Raw genomic sequence first — 18669 nt, forward strand, 5'->3', positions numbered from 1 at the left:
TACTGGGGTATCGCATGGTTGACCTGGTGGTGCTGGGGTGTGTTATGGTGGTACTGGGGTATCGCATGGTTGACCTGGTGGTGCTGGGGTGTGTTATGGTGGTACTGGGGTATCGCATGGTTGACCTGGTGGTGCTGGGGTGTGTTATGGTGGTACTAGGGTATCGCATGGTTGACCTGGTGGTGCTGAGGTGTGTTATGGTGGTACTGGGGTATCGCATGGTTGACCTGGTGGTGCTGAGGTGTGTTATGGTGGTACTGGGGTATCGCATGGTTGACCTGGTGGTGCTGAGGTGTGTTATGGTGGTACTGGGGTATCGCATGGTTGACCTGGTGATGCTGAGGTGTGTTATGGTGGTACTGGGGTATCGCATGGTTGACCTGGTGGTGCTGAGGTGTGTTATGGTGGTACTGGGGTATCGCATGGTTGACCTGGTGGTGCTGAGGTGTGTTATGGTGGTACTGGGGTATCGCATGGTTGACCTGGTGATGCTGAGGTGTGTTATGGTGGTACTGGGGTATCGCATGGTTGACCTGGTGGTGCTGGGGTGTGTTATGGTGGTACTGGGGTATCGCATGGTTGATCTGGTGGTGCTGGGGTGTGTTATGGTGGTACTGGGGTATCGCATGGTTGACCTGGTGATGCTGAGGTGTGTTATGGTGGTACTGGGGTATCGCATGGTTGACCTGGTGGTGCTGAGGTGTGTTATGGTGGTACTGGGGTATCGCATGGTTGACCTGGTGGTGCTGAGGTGTGTTATGGTGGTACTGGGGTATCGCATGGTTGACCTGGTGGTGCTGGGGTGTGTTATGGTGGTACTGGGGTATCGCATGGTTGATCTGGTGGTGCTGGGGTGTGTTATGGTGGTACTGGGGTATCGCATGGTTGATCTGGTGGTGCTGGGGTGTGTTATGGTGGTACTGGGGTATCGCATGGTCAAACTGTTGGTGCTCGGGCATCATAGTTGTCTGATATCAGTTATGTATTTGGGGTGGAGGTCTTCAGGGCTTCTGCCAGCAGCTCTTATGTGTGCACTGGTGGAAATGCAGAGTCATGGCTGCAGGTGTCAGGAGGGTGTAGTCTCAGTTTGGAGGTTGTGTCTCATGTGCAGGTGCCAATCTCATAAGAAGAGTCTCCTCCACAAGTCCCACCTCACTGCTGAGGAGTAAGAGAACCTGTGTGTACAGATCGTGGACTGACACTGCTGGAGCCGCAGGTACTGAATGGACTGTGATAATGGGAGGGACAGAAAGAAAATGTTATCAACCGTATATTGATTTTATAACTGATATCTGCAGAGCCGTGATGTCACTCCTGTATAATATAACTGATATCTGCAGAGCCGTGATGTCACTGCTGTATAATATAACTGATATCTGCAGAGCGGTGATGTCACTCCTGTATAATATAACTGATATCTGGAGAGCGGTGATGTCACTGCTGTATAATATAACTGATATCTGGAGAGCAGTGATGTCACTGCTGTATAATATAACTGATATCTGCAGAGCCGTGATGTCACTGCTGTATAATATAACTGATATCTGCAGAGCGGTGATGTCACTCCTGTATAATATAACTGATATCTGGAGAGCGGTGATGTCACTGCTGTATAATATAACTGATATCTGGAGAGCGGTGATGTCACTGCTGTATAATATAACTGATATCTGGAGAGCAGTGATGTCACTCCTGTATAATATAACTGATATCTGCAGAGCGGTGATGTCACTCCTGTATAATATAACTGATATCTGCAGAGCGGTGATGTCACTCCTGTATAATATAACTGATATCTGGAGAGCGGTGATGTCACTTTCTGTATAACTGATATCTGGAGAGCAGTGATGTCACTCCTGTATAATATAACTGATATCTGGAGAGCGGTGATGTCACTGCTGTATAATATAACTGATATCTGCAGAGCGGTGATGTCACTGCTGTATAATATAACTGATATCTGGAGAGCGGTGATGTCACTGCTGTATAATATAACTGATATCTGCAGAGCGGTGATGTCACTGCTGTATAATATAACTGATATCTGCAGAGCGGTGATGTCACTGCTGTATAATATAACTGATATCTGCAGAGCGGTGATGTCACTCCTGTATAATATAACTCATATCTGGAGAGCAGTGATGTCACTCCTGTATAATATAACTGATATCTGCAGAGCGGTGATGTCACTCCTGTATAATATAACTGATATCTGGAGAGCGGTGATGTCACTGCTGTAGAATATAACTGATATCTGCAGAGCGGTGATGTCACTGCTGTATAATATAACTGATATCTGCAGAGCGGTGATGTCACTGCTGTATAATGTAACTGATATCTGCAGAGCGGTGATGTCACTGCTGTATAATATAACTGATATCTGCAGAGCGGTGATGTCACTCCTGTATAATATAACTGATATCTGCAGAGCGGTGATGTCACTCCTGTATAATATAACTGATATCTGGAGAGCGGTGATGTCACTCCTGTATAATATAACTGATATCTGGAGAGCGGTGATGTCACTCCTGTATAATATAACTCATATCTGGAGAGCGGTGATGTCACTGCTGTATAATATAACTGATATCTGGAGAGCAGTGATGTCACTCCTGTATAATATAACTGATATCTGGAGAGCGGTGATGTCACTTTCTGTATAATATAACTGATATCTGGAGAGCGGTGATGTCACCTCCTGTATAATATAACTGATATCTGCAGAGCGGTGATGTCACTCCTGTATAATATAACTGATATCTGGAGAGCGGTGATGTCACTCCTGTATAATATAACTCATATCTGGAGAGCGGTGATGTCACTGCTGTATAATATAACTGATATCTGGAGAGCAGTGATGTCACTCCTGTATAATATAACTCATATCTGGAGAGCGGTGATGTCACTCCTGTATAATATAACTGATATCTGGAGAGCAGTGATGTCACTCCTGTATAATATAACTGATATCTGCAGAGCGGTGATGTCACTGCTGGATAATATAACTGATATCTGGAGAGCGGTGATGTCACCTCCTGTATAGTTAAACATGAATGAGAAGGCTGCAGACAATCGTCAGATCTTACTGTTCTGATAGAGTGAGAAGGTTGCAGACTATTATTTGAGATTCATGTTCGGATGGGATGAGAAGGCTGTAGACGATCATCTGAAATTCATGTTTGGATGGGATGAGAAGGCTGCAGACGATCATCTGAGATTCATGTTTGGATGGGATGAGAAGGCTGTAGACGATCATCTGAAATTCATGTTCGGACAGGATGAGAAGACTGCAGACGATCATCTGAGATTCATGTTCGGACAGGATGAGAAGGCTGCAGACGATCATCTGAAATTCATGTTCGGACAGGATGAGAAGGCTGCAGACGATCATCTGAGATTCATGTTCGGACAGGATGAGAAGACTGCAGACGATCATCTGAGATTCATGTTCGGACAGGATGAGAAGACTGCAGACGATCATCTGAGATTCATGTTTGGATGGGATGAGAAGGCTGCAGACGATCATCTGAGATTCATGTTCGGACGGGATGAGAAGGCTGCAGACAATCATCTGAGATTCATGTTCGGACGGGATGAGAAGGCTGTAGACGATCATCTGAGATTCATGTTTGGATGGGATGAGAAGACTGCAGACGATCATCTGAGATTCATGTTTGGATGGGATGAGAAGGCTGTAGACGATCATCATCATCTGAGATTCATGTTCGGATGGGATGAGAAGGCTGCAGACGATCATCTGAGATTCATGTTCGGACGGGATGAGAAGGCTGCAGACAATCATCTGAGATTCATGTTTGGATGGGATGAGAAGGCTGCAGACGATCATCTGAGATTCATGTTCGGATGGGATGAGAAGGCTGTAGACGATCATCTGAGATTCATGTTTGGATGGGATGAGAAGGCTGTAGACGATCATCTGAAATTCATGTTTGGATGGGATGAGAAGGCTGTAGACGATCATCTGAAATTCATGTTCGGACAGGATGAGAAGACTGCAGACGATCATCTGAGATTCATGTTCGGACAGGATGAGAAGGCTGCAGACGATCATCTGAAATTCATGTTCGGACAGGATGAGAAGGCTGCAGACGATCATCTGAGATTCATGTTCGGACAGGATGAGAAGACTGCAGACGATCATCTGAGATTCATGTTCGGACAGGATGAGAAGACTGCAGACGATCATCTGAGATTCATGTTTGGATGGGATGAGAAGGCTGCAGACGATCATCTGAGATTCATGTTCGGACGGGATGAGAAGGCTGCAGACAATCATCTGAGATTCATGTTCGGACGGGATGAGAAGGCTGTAGACGATCATCTGAGATTCATGTTTGGATGGGATGAGAAGACTGCAGACGATCATCTGAGATTCATGTTTGGATGGGATGAGAAGGCTGTAGACGATCATCATCATCTGAGATTCATGTTCGGATGGGATGAGAAGGCTGCAGACGATCATCTGAGATTCATGTTCGGACGGGATGAGAAGGCTGCAGACAATCATCTGAGATTCATGTTTGGATGGGATGAGAAGGCTGCAGACGATCATCTGAGATTCATGTTCGGATGGGATGAGAAGGCTGCAGATGATCATCTGAAATTCATGTTCGGACAGGATGAGAAGACTGCAAACGATCATCTGAGATTCATGTTCGGATGGGATGAGAAGGCTGTAGACGATCATCTGAGATTCATGTTAGGATGGGATGAGAAGGCTGCAGACGATCATCTGAGATTCATGTTCGGATGGGATGAGAAGGCTGCAGACGATCATCTGAGATTCATGTTCGGACAGGATGAGAAGGCTGCAGACCATCATCATCTGAGATTCATGTTCGGACAGGATGAGAAGACATGATGTGGCTGCAGCAGGCGCGTGCTGCCCACTGTCAGATGATGGCAGCAGCTGACCAGCGTAGGTTGATTTTCTTCCTCCCTGGGACCGTTAGGTTGTGAAATATTTGTAACCTCCTTTGAAGATTAGATATTAGGCTGCATTGTGTGATGATCCATGTGATCTGTGTGCCGGAGGGTAGAGGAGGGAGAGCTATGTACGGCTTTGTTACGGTTTTCCCAGACTTCGGTTGGGACCCGGCTCTGGTCAGATGTTTTATTCATCTCCTCGTGGATTTTTCTGCAGTCTGTGGTGGGTTGTTGCTCGTGGACTGGTCTGAGGGTTTGTGGGTTATATCTTTTACTCTGCTGCTGTACCTTTAGCCTATCCTGTCACACAGTAGTGAGGCCCAGCGCCTCCGGGCATTGAGCCATGAGGCAGTGTCCTCTGTCCTTGTGGAACCCGGACAAGATGGTGACCCCCATAATCATGTATGGAAAAACTCTACGAATTAGAAAAACAAAACAGACTTAGGTGGAACGACGGCTGTGAGACGCCCAAGAAGTGTAATCCGGGTTGGAATGTCCTTTCATCAGTCTGAACATTCTGCTTCCAGCGGTGGAGACGTCCTGCGGCATTATCCTACATCTACTCGGCAGGAGATGTGAGGTTTGGAAACAGGCAGCGTGACGACCTGTGGCCCAGTATGATGGACGGTGACCAGTACTTTAATGCTTCTTTGTACCTTGTGGCAGAAGAATGTCATGTGGTTTTGGAATAAGTCTCACGTGAGGGGGCAACAGTCACAGGTGAGTGGGCAGCTGGCGGCAGGCACTGGTGAGTGGGCAGCTGGCGGCAGGCACTGGTGAGTGGACAGCTGGCGGCAGGCACTGGTGAGTGGGCAGCTGGCGGCAGGCACTGGTGAGTGGACAGCTGGCGGCAGGCACTGGTGAGTGGGCAGCTGGCGGCAGGCACTGGTGAGTGGGCAGCTGGCGGCAGGCACTAGTGAGTGGCCAGCTAGCGGCAGGCACTAGTGAGTGAGCAGCTGGCAGCAGCCACTGGTGAGTGGGCAGCAGGCGGCAGACACTGGTGAGTGGACATCCGGCAGCAGATGTCTGTGCGTGGGCATCTGGTGGCAGGTGCTGGTGAGTCGGCAGCTGGTGGCAGGTACTGGTGAGTCGGCAGCTGGTGGCAGGCACAGGTGGCAGGCACTGGTGAGTGGGCAACTGGTTGAAGGTACTGTTGAGTGGGTAGCTGACGTAAGGCACTGGTAAGTGGACAGGGGCAGCAGGCACTAGTATCAGACACTGGTGAGTGGGCAGCCGGCGGCAGGCACTGGTGAGTGGGCAACTGGTCGCAAGCACTAGCTAGTGGGCATCTGGTGGCAGGTGTAGGTGAGTTGGCAGCTGGTGGCAGGCACAGGTAGCAGACAATGATGAGTTGACAGCTGGCAGCAAGCATTAATAAGTGGCAGCTGTTGGCAGGCAATGGTGAGTAGGCATTTGGCGGCAGGCACTGGTGAGTGGACAGCTGGTAGCAGGCACTCGTGGCAGGCACTGGTGTGTGGGAAGCTGGCAGCAGGCACTGGTGAGTGGACATCGGGCAGCAGGCACTGGTGAGTGGGTGGCTGGTAGCAGGCACTGGTGTGTGGACATCTGGCGGCAGGCACTGGTGAGTGGGTGGCTGGTAACAGGCACTGGTGAGTGGGCAGCTGGAAGCAGGCACTGGTGGCACTCCCTGGTGAGTGGGCAGCTGGAGGTGGGCAGCTGGAGGCAGGCACTGGTGAGTGGGCAGCTGGTGGCATGCACTGGTAAGTCGGCAGCTGGTGGCAGGTACAGCTGAGTCGGCAGCTGGCGGCAGGCACTGGTGAGTGGGCAGCTGGCGTTAGGCACTGGCGAGTGGGCAGCTGGCGTTAGGCACTGGCGAGTGGGCAGCTGGCGTTGGGCACTGGCGAGTGGGCAGCTGGCGGCAGGCACTGGCGAGTGGGCAGCTGTAGGCAGGCACTGGCGAGTGGGCAGCTGTAGGCAGGCACTGGCGAGTGGGCAGCTGGCGGCAGGTACTGGTGAGTGGGCATCTGGAGGCAGGCACTGGTGAGTGGGCATCTGGCGGCAGGCACTGGTGAGTGGGAAGCTGGAGGCAGGTACTGGTAGCAGGCCCTGGTGAGTGGGCAGCTGGAGGTGGGCAGCTGGCGGCAGGCACTGGCGAGTGGGCATCTTGCGGCAGGCACTGGTGAGTAGGCAGCTGGAGGCAGGTACTGGTGAGTGGGCAGCTGGCGGCAGGCAGTGATCAGTTTGCAGCTGGTCGAAGGTACTGTTGAGTGGGTAGCTGATGTAAGGCACTGGTAAGTGGACAGCTGTCAGCACGCATTAGCATCAGGCACTCTTGAGCAGGCAGCTGGCGGCAGGCACTGGTGAGTGGGCAACTGGTCGCAAGCACTGGTCAGTGGGCATCTGGTGGCAGGTGCGGGTGAGTCGAAAGCTGGAAGCAGGCACTGGTGAATGGGCATCTGACGGCAGGCACTGGTGAGTAGGCATCCGGCGGCAGGCACTGGTGAGTGGGAAGCTGGAAGCAGGCACTGGTGGCAGGCACTGGTGAGTGGGCATCTGGCGGCAGGCACTAGTGAGTGTGCAGCTGGCGGCAGGCACTAGTGAGTGTGCAACTGGTGGCAGGCGTGGGTCAGTGAGCATCTGGTGGCAGGTACTGGTGAGTCGGCAGCTCGCGGCAGGCACAGGTGGCAGGGCAGCTGGTGGCAAGAACTGGTGAGTGGGCATCTAATGGCAGGTACTGGTGAGTGGGGATCTGGTGGCAGGCACTAGTGAGTGGGCAACTGGCGGCAGGCACTGGTGAGTGGACAGATGGCAGCACGCACCAGCATCGGGCACTGGTGAGTGGGCAACTAGCAGCAGGTACTGATCGGCAGCTGGCGGTAGGCACTGGTGAGTGGGCAGCTGGTGGAAGGCACTGGTGGCTATACATGAGATCTGGCAGGTGGTGACGGTCTGTAATGTCATTATTAGCTTCTTACGAGTCGGAGCAGTCAGGTTTATGTACATATAAGAAGCGGTTGACTCTGGGGGCTGCATACATCCACCCTGGACGAAGACGATCGGATTTCTGATATACAGTGGGTACGGAACGTATTCAGACCCCTTTTACATTTTTCACTCTCTCATTCATTGCAACCATTCGTAAATGCAAAAAAAGTTCAATTTTTTTCTCATAAATGTACACTGCATCCCATCCCCCATCTTTACAGAAACAAAAATTTATGAAACAAGAAAAGCTGAAATATCACATGTTCATAAGTATTCAGACCCTTTGGTCAGACACTCATATGTAAGTCACATGCTGTCCATTTCCTTCTGATCCTCCTTGAGAAGGTTCTCCTCCTTCATTGGAGTCCAGCTGTGTGTAATTAAACTGATATGACGTGATTTGGAAAGGCGCACACCTGTCTATATAAGACCTCACAGCTCACACTGCAGGTCACACCAAATGAGAATCATGAGGTCAAAGGAACTGTCCAAGGAGCTCAGAGACAGAATTGTGGCAAGGTTACAAAAGAATTTCTGCCATACTCCAGGTTCCTAAGAGCACAGTGGCCTCCATAATACTTAAATAGAAGAAGTTTGGGACCACGAGAAGTATTCCTAGACCTGGCTGTCCAGCCAAACTGAGCAATCATAGGAGAAGAGCCTTGGTGAGAGAGGTAAAGAAGAACCCCAAGATCACTGTGGCCGAGCCCCAGAGATGCATTAGGGAGATGGGAGAAAGTTCCACAAAGTCACCTATCACTGCAGCCTCCACCAGAAGGGCCTTTATGGCAGAGTGGCCCGACAGAAGCCTCTCCTCAGTACAAGACATATGAAAGCCGCATAGAGTTTGCAAAAATACACATGAAGGACTCCCAGACTATGAGAAATAAGATTCTCTGCTCTGGCGAGACGAAAATAGAACTTTTTGATGATAATTCTAAGTGGTATGTGTGGAGAAAATCAGGCACTGCTCATCACCTGCCCAATACAATCCCCACAGTGAGATATGGTGGTGGCAGCATCATGCTATGGGGGCAGGGACAGGACGAGTGGTTGCAATTGAAGGAAAGATGAATGCGGCCAAGTACCGAGATATCCTGGAAGAAAACCTCTTCCAGGGTGCTCTGGACCTCAGACTTGGCCGAAGGTTCACCTTCCAACAAGTCAATGACCCCAAGCACACAGCTAAAATAACAAAGGAGATGAGTCAGAACAACTCTGACCATTCTTGACCGGCCCAGGCAGAGCCCTGACCTAAACCCAGTTGAGCATCTCGGGAGAGACCTGAAAATGGCGTCCACCAATATTCACCATCCAACCTGATGGAACTGGAGAGGATCTGCATGGAAGAATGGTAGAGGATCCCCAAATCCAGGATCCCAAGAAGACTCATGGCTGTACTAGCTCAAAATGGAGGGTGCCTCTACTCCATACTGAGCAAAGGGGCTGAATACTTAAGACCATGTGATATTTCAGTTTTTTTGTTTAATAAATTTGCAAAATTTCAACATTTCTGTCAAGATGAGGTGCAGAGTGTACATTAATGAGAAAAATAATTAACTTTTCTTAATTTATCAAGAAGTAGATTTCTCTGGTAAGAGTATTACATCGCTGCTTATTTTCATGTGCAGTATTGATTTATGAAATAAACATTATAATGATGGTTACACTTTACGCTTTCATCCCGTGTCCTCTATGGGGTTTTTGGGTGGAATAATGGATCCCTGAGGTTCTCAAAAATGACCATAAATACATCATCCGTCTTCCCCAGAGTAGGAAACTATCGTTAGTGCTGAGATCTTCCATACACTGCTTGTCTTCTTTCTCCAATATCCTTTTTCATGAACTGGTGGCCAAGTCTAGTCAGATCTTTAAGGTGTTGTCCAGTGCCTGCAGCCAGGTGCTGCAGAACAAGCCCTATGCTCTGCTGCCTGATGCTGCAGCACAGGCCCTATTCTCTGCTGCCAGGTGCTGCAGCACAGGCCCTATTCTCTGCTGCCAAGTGCTGCAGCACAGGCCCTATTCTCTGCTGCCAGGTGCTGCAGCACAGGCCCTATTCTCTGCTGCCAGGTGCTGCAGCACAGGCCCTATTCTCTGCTGCCAGGTGCTGCAGCACAGGCCCTATTCTCTGCTGCCAGGTGCTGCAGCACAGGCCCTATTCTCTGCTGCCAGGTGCTGCAGCACAGGCCCTATTCTCTGCTGCCAGGTGCTGCAGCACAGGCCCTATTCTCTGCTGCCAGGTGCTGCAGCACAGGCCCTATTCTCTGCTGCCAGGTGCTGCAGCACAGGCCCATTCTCTGCTGCAAGGTGCTGCAGCACAGGCCCTATTCTCTGCTGCCAAGTGCTGCAGCACAGGCCCTATTCTCTGCTGCCAAGTGCTGCAGCACAGGCCCTATTCTCTGCTGCCAAGTGCTGCAGCACAGGCCCTATTCTCTGCTGCCAAGTGCTGCAGCACAGGCCCTATTCTCTGCTGCCAAGTGCTGCAGCACAGGCCCTATTCTCTGCTGCCAAGTGCTGCAGCACAGGCCCTATTCTCTGCTGCCAAATGCTGCAGAACAGGCTGTATTCTCTGCTGCCAGGTGCTGAGAACAGGTCCTATTCTCTACTACCAGGTGCTGCGGAACAGGCTCTGTTCTCTACTGCTAGGTGCAGCAGAACTGGCCTTATTCTCTTCTAGCGGATCTGATCTGCAGTATCTGAGAGTGTGCATTCCCACACTTCTTGCAGTTGCTTTGCTCCACTGTGTCACCACTGGTTGCTGTCAGTCCTCGTTCCCACTCTCCTCATGGGTGCTTTGCTCCATTGGGTCACCACCGGTTTGTGCCAGTCCTCGTTCTCTCTTCTCGCTTTGCTCCATTGTGTCACCATTGGTTGCTGTCAGTTCTCATTCTGACTCTTCTCGCTTTTCTCCATTGTGTCACCACCGGTTGCTATCAGTTCTCAATCCCGCTCTCCTCATGGGTGCTTTGCTCCATTGTGTCACCACCGGTTTGTGCCAGTCCTCGCTACCACTCTTCTTGCTTTGCTCCATTGTGTCACCACCGGTTGCTGTCCGTCCTCGTTCCGACTCTTCTTGCTATGCTCCATTGTATCCCCACCAATAGCTGCCAGTACTCGTTCCCACGCTTGTCGCTTTGCTTGCATCACCACCGGTTACTGTCTATCCTTGTTCCCACTATTCTCGCTTTGCTCCATTGTGTCACCCCTGGTTGCTGCCAGTTCTTTCTCCCGCTCTTCTCACTTTTTTCCATTGTGTCGCCACTGGTTGCTGTCAGTTCTCGTTCCCACTCTTCTTGCTTTGCTTCCCTGTGTCACCACTGGTTGCTGTCAGTCCTTGTTACCACTCTTCTCGCTTTGCTCCATTTTATCACCCAGGGCTGTGGAGTCTGAGTCGGAGTCGTGGAGTCGGAGCTCATTTTGGTGGAGTCGGAGTCTGTATAAAATGCACCGACTCCGACTCCTAAAATATATAATAAATTGGGGACAGGAGTGCAATGCAGAATGTGCTGAATATTTCACTAAATAATAACATTTAGTATAATGCTTATATTTAAGTGAAAAATTTATTTAGTACAGTGTGAACATCAGACATTTAATTATTTTTATGATACAATAATCAAGATATTTAGATAGAACATAAAATATATTTATTGGAATACAACTTTAGAACACAAAATACTAATAAATTGTAAATATGTAATACAATATGTAATTTATATATATATATATATATATATATATATATATATATATATACATACACACACGATATATATGTAATCTACTGTATATTACATAGTGTATTACATATTTACAATTTATTATAGTTTTTTGTGTTCTAAAGTTGTATTCCAATAAATATATTTTATGTTCTATCCAAATATCTTGATTATTGTATCATAAAAATTATTAAATGTCTGATGATCACATACACATGTTCATGTACTACAATACATTTTTCACCTAACTATAAGCAATATATGTCGGAGTCGATGCAAGAGAAATTGAGGAGTCGGAGTCGAAGGTTTGGCTTACCGACTCCACAGCCCTGGTATCACCACTGGTTGCTGTCGGGGCTCGATCCCACGCTTCTCGCTTTGCTCCATTGTGTCACCACCGAATGCTGTCAGTGTGTTCTGAGTAATTTTTTTTTTTTCTCCATCATACAGACCGACTGAAAACTAAAGCTCTGACATTCCGCTGTTTCCACTGAAATAAAATAAAGATCAAAGACTTTGCATGGATTTTTGGAGACAGGGAGACAATTCTTCTGATTACCAAATTTCTGTGTCCCAAATATATGAAGCGGCCCAGATCCATTGCAGCATTAAGGTGAAACTCAACCCTCTGTCCTGCCGAAATCTCAGTGAACACAGAATGGTGAAGCATTAAACCTACAAGATCATGGCGGTCATCTTGCATGTCCTCTCCTGCTTGCTCGGCCTCGGCTCCTGGGTGGCCATCAATGGCGTCTGGGTGGAGCTGCCTCTTTTGGTGCCTTATACTCCAGAAGGCTGGGAGCTGCCCTCCTACCTTTCTCTACTCATCCAGTTTGCTAATATTGGGCCACTTGCTGTTACACTTCTCCATAAGTTTTGTCCTGGACGTGTGCGGGAGGGACCTGTCATATCTGTGATTTTGGCTGTAGGGGTTGTATCGTGCATCTTGCTGGCTTTCCTCTGGCAAGAGACAAGCTGGGTGGGTTCATCGCTGAGAAGTACCGCTCTGTTGTGCCTAATTTTCTTCCTCTCTTTGGTGGACTGCACGTCTTCAGTCACTTTTCTTCCTTATATGACCCGTCTCAGGCCAGATTACCTGGTCTCATACTTTATTGGAGAAGGCCTAAGTGGGCTGATGCCAGCATTACTGGCCCTGGTTCAGGGTGTAGGTGTGTTGAGCTGTGAACCAATGAACAGAACTGAACCAAATGGATCACACACTACTGGAAACCTAACCGCAGTGTACCAGCCGGCCAGATTCCCTGCATGGGGTTTCTTCCTGTTTCTGGCTGCTATGATGGGCATCTGTCTAATCGCCTTCACCATTCTTCAAAAGATGCCCAAAGGAGAGAGGCACCAAGAGGCAGGAGCAGGAAAGGGAAGGGTAAAAGAAGACGTATGGGGCAAAGGAGTAGAGCAGAAGCCAATGATGGGCGAGGATGAAGATGGAATGAAGAAGGAAAAGAAAGAAAGAGCAAAGTATTCGATATGGGAGAAGGTCTTCATCTACTTGGTCCTGGCCTGGGTGAATGCTTTGACCAATGCCGTGCTGCCATCTGTCCAGACCTACTCCTGCATGCCTTATGGTGGACGCATCTATCACTTGGCTGCTACATTAGCTTCCATTGCTAACCCATTAGCCTGTGGCATCGCGATGTTTCTACCGAACAGGTAAGGAGACTTAAGAATGGCACACATCATACACATACATCCAGCGGCGATTGACTCCAATGGAGAATCGTCCAATAGTTATACAAGGACGATAAGAGCAGATTCTTAGCGCAGCATGTGGCACAGATGCCATCACATCAGAGATTAGCAGACTGATACAACCCGACAGTACGGCATCTTGTACGTAGTCCTCACCAGTGACAAAAGTCCACAGTCCATGAAAGGAAAATATGGCTCATGCTCATCGCCCACGGGTACAAGGCAGAGCCGCTCATAGCTCCCCAGTCTAGATTAGTCCTGACACAATACTAGTCATAAGACTGTCCTGCACAGTCCCTGACCTAAGACCTTTTCTGCTGCATATTTTTGTATGTCCGTAGGAGTCTCCTGACTGTTGGGGGTCTAACGGTGATCGGCTCCGGAATTGGCTCCTACATCATGGCTATGGCTGTGTTAAGTCCGTGTCCAGCTCTCCTGCAGGATCATATTGGAGGCACCATGATTGTATGTATTATTCTACTACTTTGTCAGTTTTTTTCTAGTGATTGGTCAGCCTGAGCTGATTTCTTGCTGTACAGACAAATATGAGCAGAAGGCCTTGTTCTCCTTACGTTATGGCCTTCATCAGGGTAGGTCCCAGTGTATGCATTAAACAGAAACTGCGATGGATGCCCGAGAACAGCCACACCTGTCCCACTATTCCATGCTGCTTTTCTAACACATACTGGGCAGACAGGGACTGATATTACGGTTTAGGCTTTCCATGGAGTATTGACTTTTCATAGAGAATTTAGTGCATATAATTTGAGCTTTCCCAACTTACATGCTGAGCATAGAGGAAAAATGCACTGTGAGCCGAACGATGCACCAAGCCTTGTGTTATTGCGGAGATATTGAGCCTTTTAATGTGGGCACAAGGTGATGCACATTCTTCACTTCTCACAGTAAAGGGCAGAACTCACACTGAGCAGCGCTGTCCTGCGTCCCAGAGGAGGAGAGTAGTAGTATCCGTGGTGTCCAGGAAATGGCAGTGGAGGATCTCCAGCACAGCATTCAGTGAAGGGCCTATTACTCAGGGTGATTTTTAATCAATTGACTATTAGATTGAACAGAGGTTCCCAATCATTACTCTGTGTAAGGGGCACTTTGCACACTACGACATCACAAGCCGATGGTAGTGATGCCGAGCGCGATAGTCCCCACCCCCGTCGCAGCTGAGATATCTTGTGATAGCTGGCGTAGCGAACATTATCGCTACGGCAACTTCACATGCACTTACCTGCCCTGCGACGTCACTCTGGCCGGCGAACCGCCTCCTTCCTAAGGGGGCAGGTCGTGCGGCGTCACAGCGACGTCACACGGCAGGCGGCCAATAGAAGCAGAGGGGCGGAGATGAGCGGGACGTAAACATCCCGCCCACCTCCGTCCTTCCGCATAGCCGGCGTGAGCCGCGGGACGCAGGTAAGGAGATGTTCCTCGCTCCTGCGGCTTCTCATACAGCGATGTGTGCTGCCGCAGGAACAAGGAACAACATCGCACCTGTCGCTGCCACGACATTATGGAAATGACCGACACTACACAGATACGATTGACGCTTTTGCGCTCGTTAATCGTATCAAAAACGATTTACACACTCCGATGTCGACAGCGACGCCGGATGTGCGTCACTTTCGATTTGACCCCACCGACATCGCAGCTGCGATGTCGTAGTGTGCAAAGTGCCCCTAAGGCGAGATGGCCGATGATGATAACCTCAGACGATTTACGACTTTTGTGCGACGTGTTTTATTTACTGCACAATCACAGGTCTGAAACAATCGCACAACAGTGAGCCATAGACAAGCTGCAGAAGGGTTTATGTCGTGTGACTTTGAGATTTGATGAGGATCTGCTCTTTTTCTCTAAATCTAGTTTGTTAGCAGAACGTCTGGTAAAGACTCTTCTGTCTGTCCTGTGTGATGAGTGATCACCGCTACAAACACCACATCCAATTATTGTGCCATAAATGCTAGAATGGCAGCGACTGCTTGTACCTGTGGCCTGTTTGTATTGGCTACCTGCTTGTACTGGTGGTCTTATCGTACCGGCTACCTGCTTGTACCGTTGGCCTGATCATACCGGCTATCTGCTTGTACCATTGGCCTTCTTGTATAAGCAGCTTGCTTCCACCATCAGCTCTCTTGTACCGGCAGCTTGCTTGTACCGGCTGCATGTTTGTAACAATGGCCTGCTTCTACCAGCTTCCTGCTTGTACCGGCGGCCTACTTATATAAGGTTGCTTGCTTGTACCATCTGCTCTCTTGTACTGGCCTCTGACTTGTACCGGCCCACTTATACCAACGGCCTGCTTGTACCTATGGGCCACTTGTACTGGCTGTTTGCTTCTACCAATGGCTTGCCTGTACCGGCAGCCCACTTGTACCGGTGACCCGTTTATACTAGCTTCCCGCTTGTACCGGTGACCCGTTTATACTAGCTTCCCGCTTGTACCGGTGACCCGTTTATACTAGCTTCCCGCTTGTACCGGTGACCCGTTTATACTAGCTTCCCGCTTGTACCGGTGACCCGTTTATACTAGCTTCCCGCTTGTACCGGTGACCCGTTTATACTAGCTTCCCGCTTGTACCGGTGACCCGTTTATACTAGCTTCCCGCTTGTACCGGTGACCCGTTTATACTAGCTTCCCGCTTGTACCGGTGACCCGTTTATACTAGCTTCCCGCTTGTACCGGTGACCCGTTTATACTAGCTTCCCGCTTGTACCGGCGACCCGTTTATACTAGCTTCCTGCTTGTACTGGCGGACCCACATTCTGGCAATCCGTTTTTGATATAATAGGACCTTAGGTTTTGTGCACATGGTGCGCAGAGTGTAAAGAATCCTCTAGCATGTGATGTGGAGAATATCCGCGGTAGAAATAGTTTTTTGTTCCTGTTTTAATACGTAGACAATCTCTATCAGAGCAGTGCTTTATACTCCGCACCGCATAGCACTCACCGGTGACATCTGATGTTCTCAATAGGGGGACATGATTCTTAATAGAGGTCTTCGCTTCTGCAGAACTTTTTTTTTTTTAAAAAAACTAGCTGAGAGGCTAATCACTAAATAACCTAAACCGATGTGTGACAATAAAAGTGTTTGTGTGCAGTGCTGGAGATTATTTGTCCCATATACACTGTGCCCCTTGTCCCCAGGGATAATAGAAGCTCCTGGGGGCAGTATTCATGACTCGTCTCTTCTTATTCCTTACTAGTGTTACTCCTGTCTTTAAATACCTGGCTCGTCTCTCCTTATTCCTGGCGCGTCTCTCCTTATTCCTGACTAGTGTAATTTAATTTCTGGCTCGTCTCTCCTCGTTACTGATAGTGTCATTTAATTCCTGACTTGTCTCTCATTGTCCCTGGCTCGTCTCTCATTCCTGACTTGTGTCATTTAATTCCTGGCTTGTCTCTTCTTGTCCTTTGCTCGTCCCTTCTTGTTCCTGATAGTGTCATTTAATCCCTGGCTCGTCTCTCTTCGCCCATGGCTAATCCCTCCTCGTCCATGGCTAATCCCTCCTCGTTCCTGACTAATGTAATTTAATTTCTGACTTGATCTCCTTATTCCTGGCTCAACTCTTCTTATTCCTTATTTCTCTATCCCTGGCACGTCTCTTCTTATCCCTGGCTCCTCTGTTTTTGTTCCTTGCTCCTTTTCTTCTTGTCCATGGCTTCTTACTCCTGACTTCACTGCTCATGGCTTCTTACTCCTGACTTCACTACTCATGGCTTCTTACTCCTGACTTCACTGCTCATTACCTCTCTCTCTCTCTCTGCAGGTTGTGGCCTGGGTGCTCTTCGTGGGAGTTTTGTCCTATGTGAAGGTGATAATAGGAGTGATCCTGAGAGGTGAAGGACACAGCGCCCTCGTATGGTGTGGAGCAGTCGTGCAGCTGGGCTCTATGGTGGGAGCTCTCACCATGTTCCCATTGGTGAACGTCTACGTCATGTTCCAGTCCGGTGATCCTTGTAATCAGAGCTGCCCCCAATAAACTGCATCTGCAGCACCGACCCCTCCATGCCAACAGCTTCTCTAGATATAACAAGAGGCAAATGAAAACACAGGACGGGATTTGATCTTCTATATTAACTAATGGTGACATTGTGGGTGGAGAGGTCTGGCAGAGGAATTAGCTATACTGTGATAGGAGGGGCTACATCGAGTGATCGGATGGTTTATACAAAGTAGTGGAAGGGGTTACATCGAATAATGAGAGGTGTTATATAACATAGTAGGAGGGGTTACAAGAATAATGAGAGGTGTTATACAGAACAATGGGTGGGGTCACACAGTGATGGGAGGATTTACACAGTGTTATAAGAAAAGTTACACAAAGTCCTGGGAGGGCTTACACCAATTGATGGGAGGACTTACATAGAGTAATGGGAGGGGTCCCCCTAAGTAATAGGAAGGATCCCTCCAAGTGATGGGAGGAGTTACATAGAGTAATTCCGAGGCTCGTGTAAGGGGGTGGTCAAGCCCCTTCCCTCGGAGATGTTGACCATATTGTTGTTCTGTAATGTTGCATAAAAATATGTCTATAGGTATAGATGGTAGGTAGATGTAGCAGGGTTAGTCATGTTAGTTAGTGAACTAGTGGTAAGGTATTGCTATGCAGGGTTCTTGCATAGGTAGCCCTGACTGTAAAAGTAGTTCAGGGGCATTAATACCTGAGAATAGAATGATCTTCTATAGTAGGGGCTAGTGGGAGGATAGGGTAAGCTTTCTGATAGGGAGGCTAGGTAGTGCTCGTAGGGAAGTTAGGTCCCCATGCAGAATGAGCTGTAGACCTGATAAATGGCTGGGGCAGACTGAGGCTCCTGGAGAGTGGTAGTTGGGAGACCGCCGGTCCCAGAGAGAGGACAGACATGTAGCTGCAGAAGGGGTAGAAAGAATATCCCAGAGGGTTTCACGGACCTAGGACTGAAGGATCTGGGTACTGTAGTGTTCAGCGACTGCAGCAGTCTAGGAGGAAGTGAAGGATCACCCTAAAGTGTAACATACCATGTAAATACCTGCTAACGAGTGGATGTCAAGTAAAGAAGTGCTGTTGTTTACTACAATGGAGTGCCGCCTGATTTGTATGCGACAGACCCGCAACCCTAATTTATGTAGGCAGTCCAGGGTGCGCTACTGAGGATTACACCTGGAAACTACTACCGCGCCCTCAGGTACCCACCTACATTTACACTGAGTAATAGGAGATGAGAAGGGTTACACAAAATGATGGGAGAGGTTACACTGAGTAATGGGAGGGATCACAGAGTGATGAGAGATTACACAGTAATGGGAGGGGTTACACAAAGTAGTGGGAGACATCACACAGAGTGAGTGGTTCACGGTAATAG

At 48.9% G+C, this 18669-nt stretch overlaps 1 protein-coding gene across 3 annotated transcripts; it reads left to right on the plus strand.

Moving 5' to 3' along the window:
- The first annotated feature begins 1162 nt into the window (after positions 1-1162).
- LOC142243831 (solute carrier family 52, riboflavin transporter, member 3-B-like) lies at positions 1163-18367 on the plus strand. Of its 3 annotated transcripts, none has more exons than XM_075316035.1 (4): positions 1163-1216; positions 12063-13283; positions 13664-13787; positions 17100-18367. In XM_075316035.1, exons 2-4 carry the CDS (start codon positions 12298-12300, stop codon positions 17310-17312), a joined length of 1323 nt encoding a protein of 440 aa, XP_075172150.1. In that variant the 5' UTR covers positions 1163-1216; positions 12063-12297; the 3' UTR covers positions 17313-18367. The 3 variants fall into 3 exon arrangements, with proteins under 3 accessions (XP_075172150.1, XP_075172149.1, XP_075172151.1); XM_075316034.1 differs by lacking the exon at positions 1163-1216 and adding an exon at positions 5066-5667; XM_075316036.1 differs by lacking the exon at positions 1163-1216 and adding an exon at positions 5066-5170.
- Positions 18368-18669: the final 302 nt, after the last annotated feature.

Source organism: Anomaloglossus baeobatrachus, chromosome 6 (assembly GCF_048569485.1).
Source record: "Anomaloglossus baeobatrachus isolate aAnoBae1 chromosome 6, aAnoBae1.hap1, whole genome shotgun sequence".
NCBI classification, from domain to species: Eukaryota; Metazoa; Chordata; class Amphibia; order Anura; family Aromobatidae; genus Anomaloglossus; species Anomaloglossus baeobatrachus.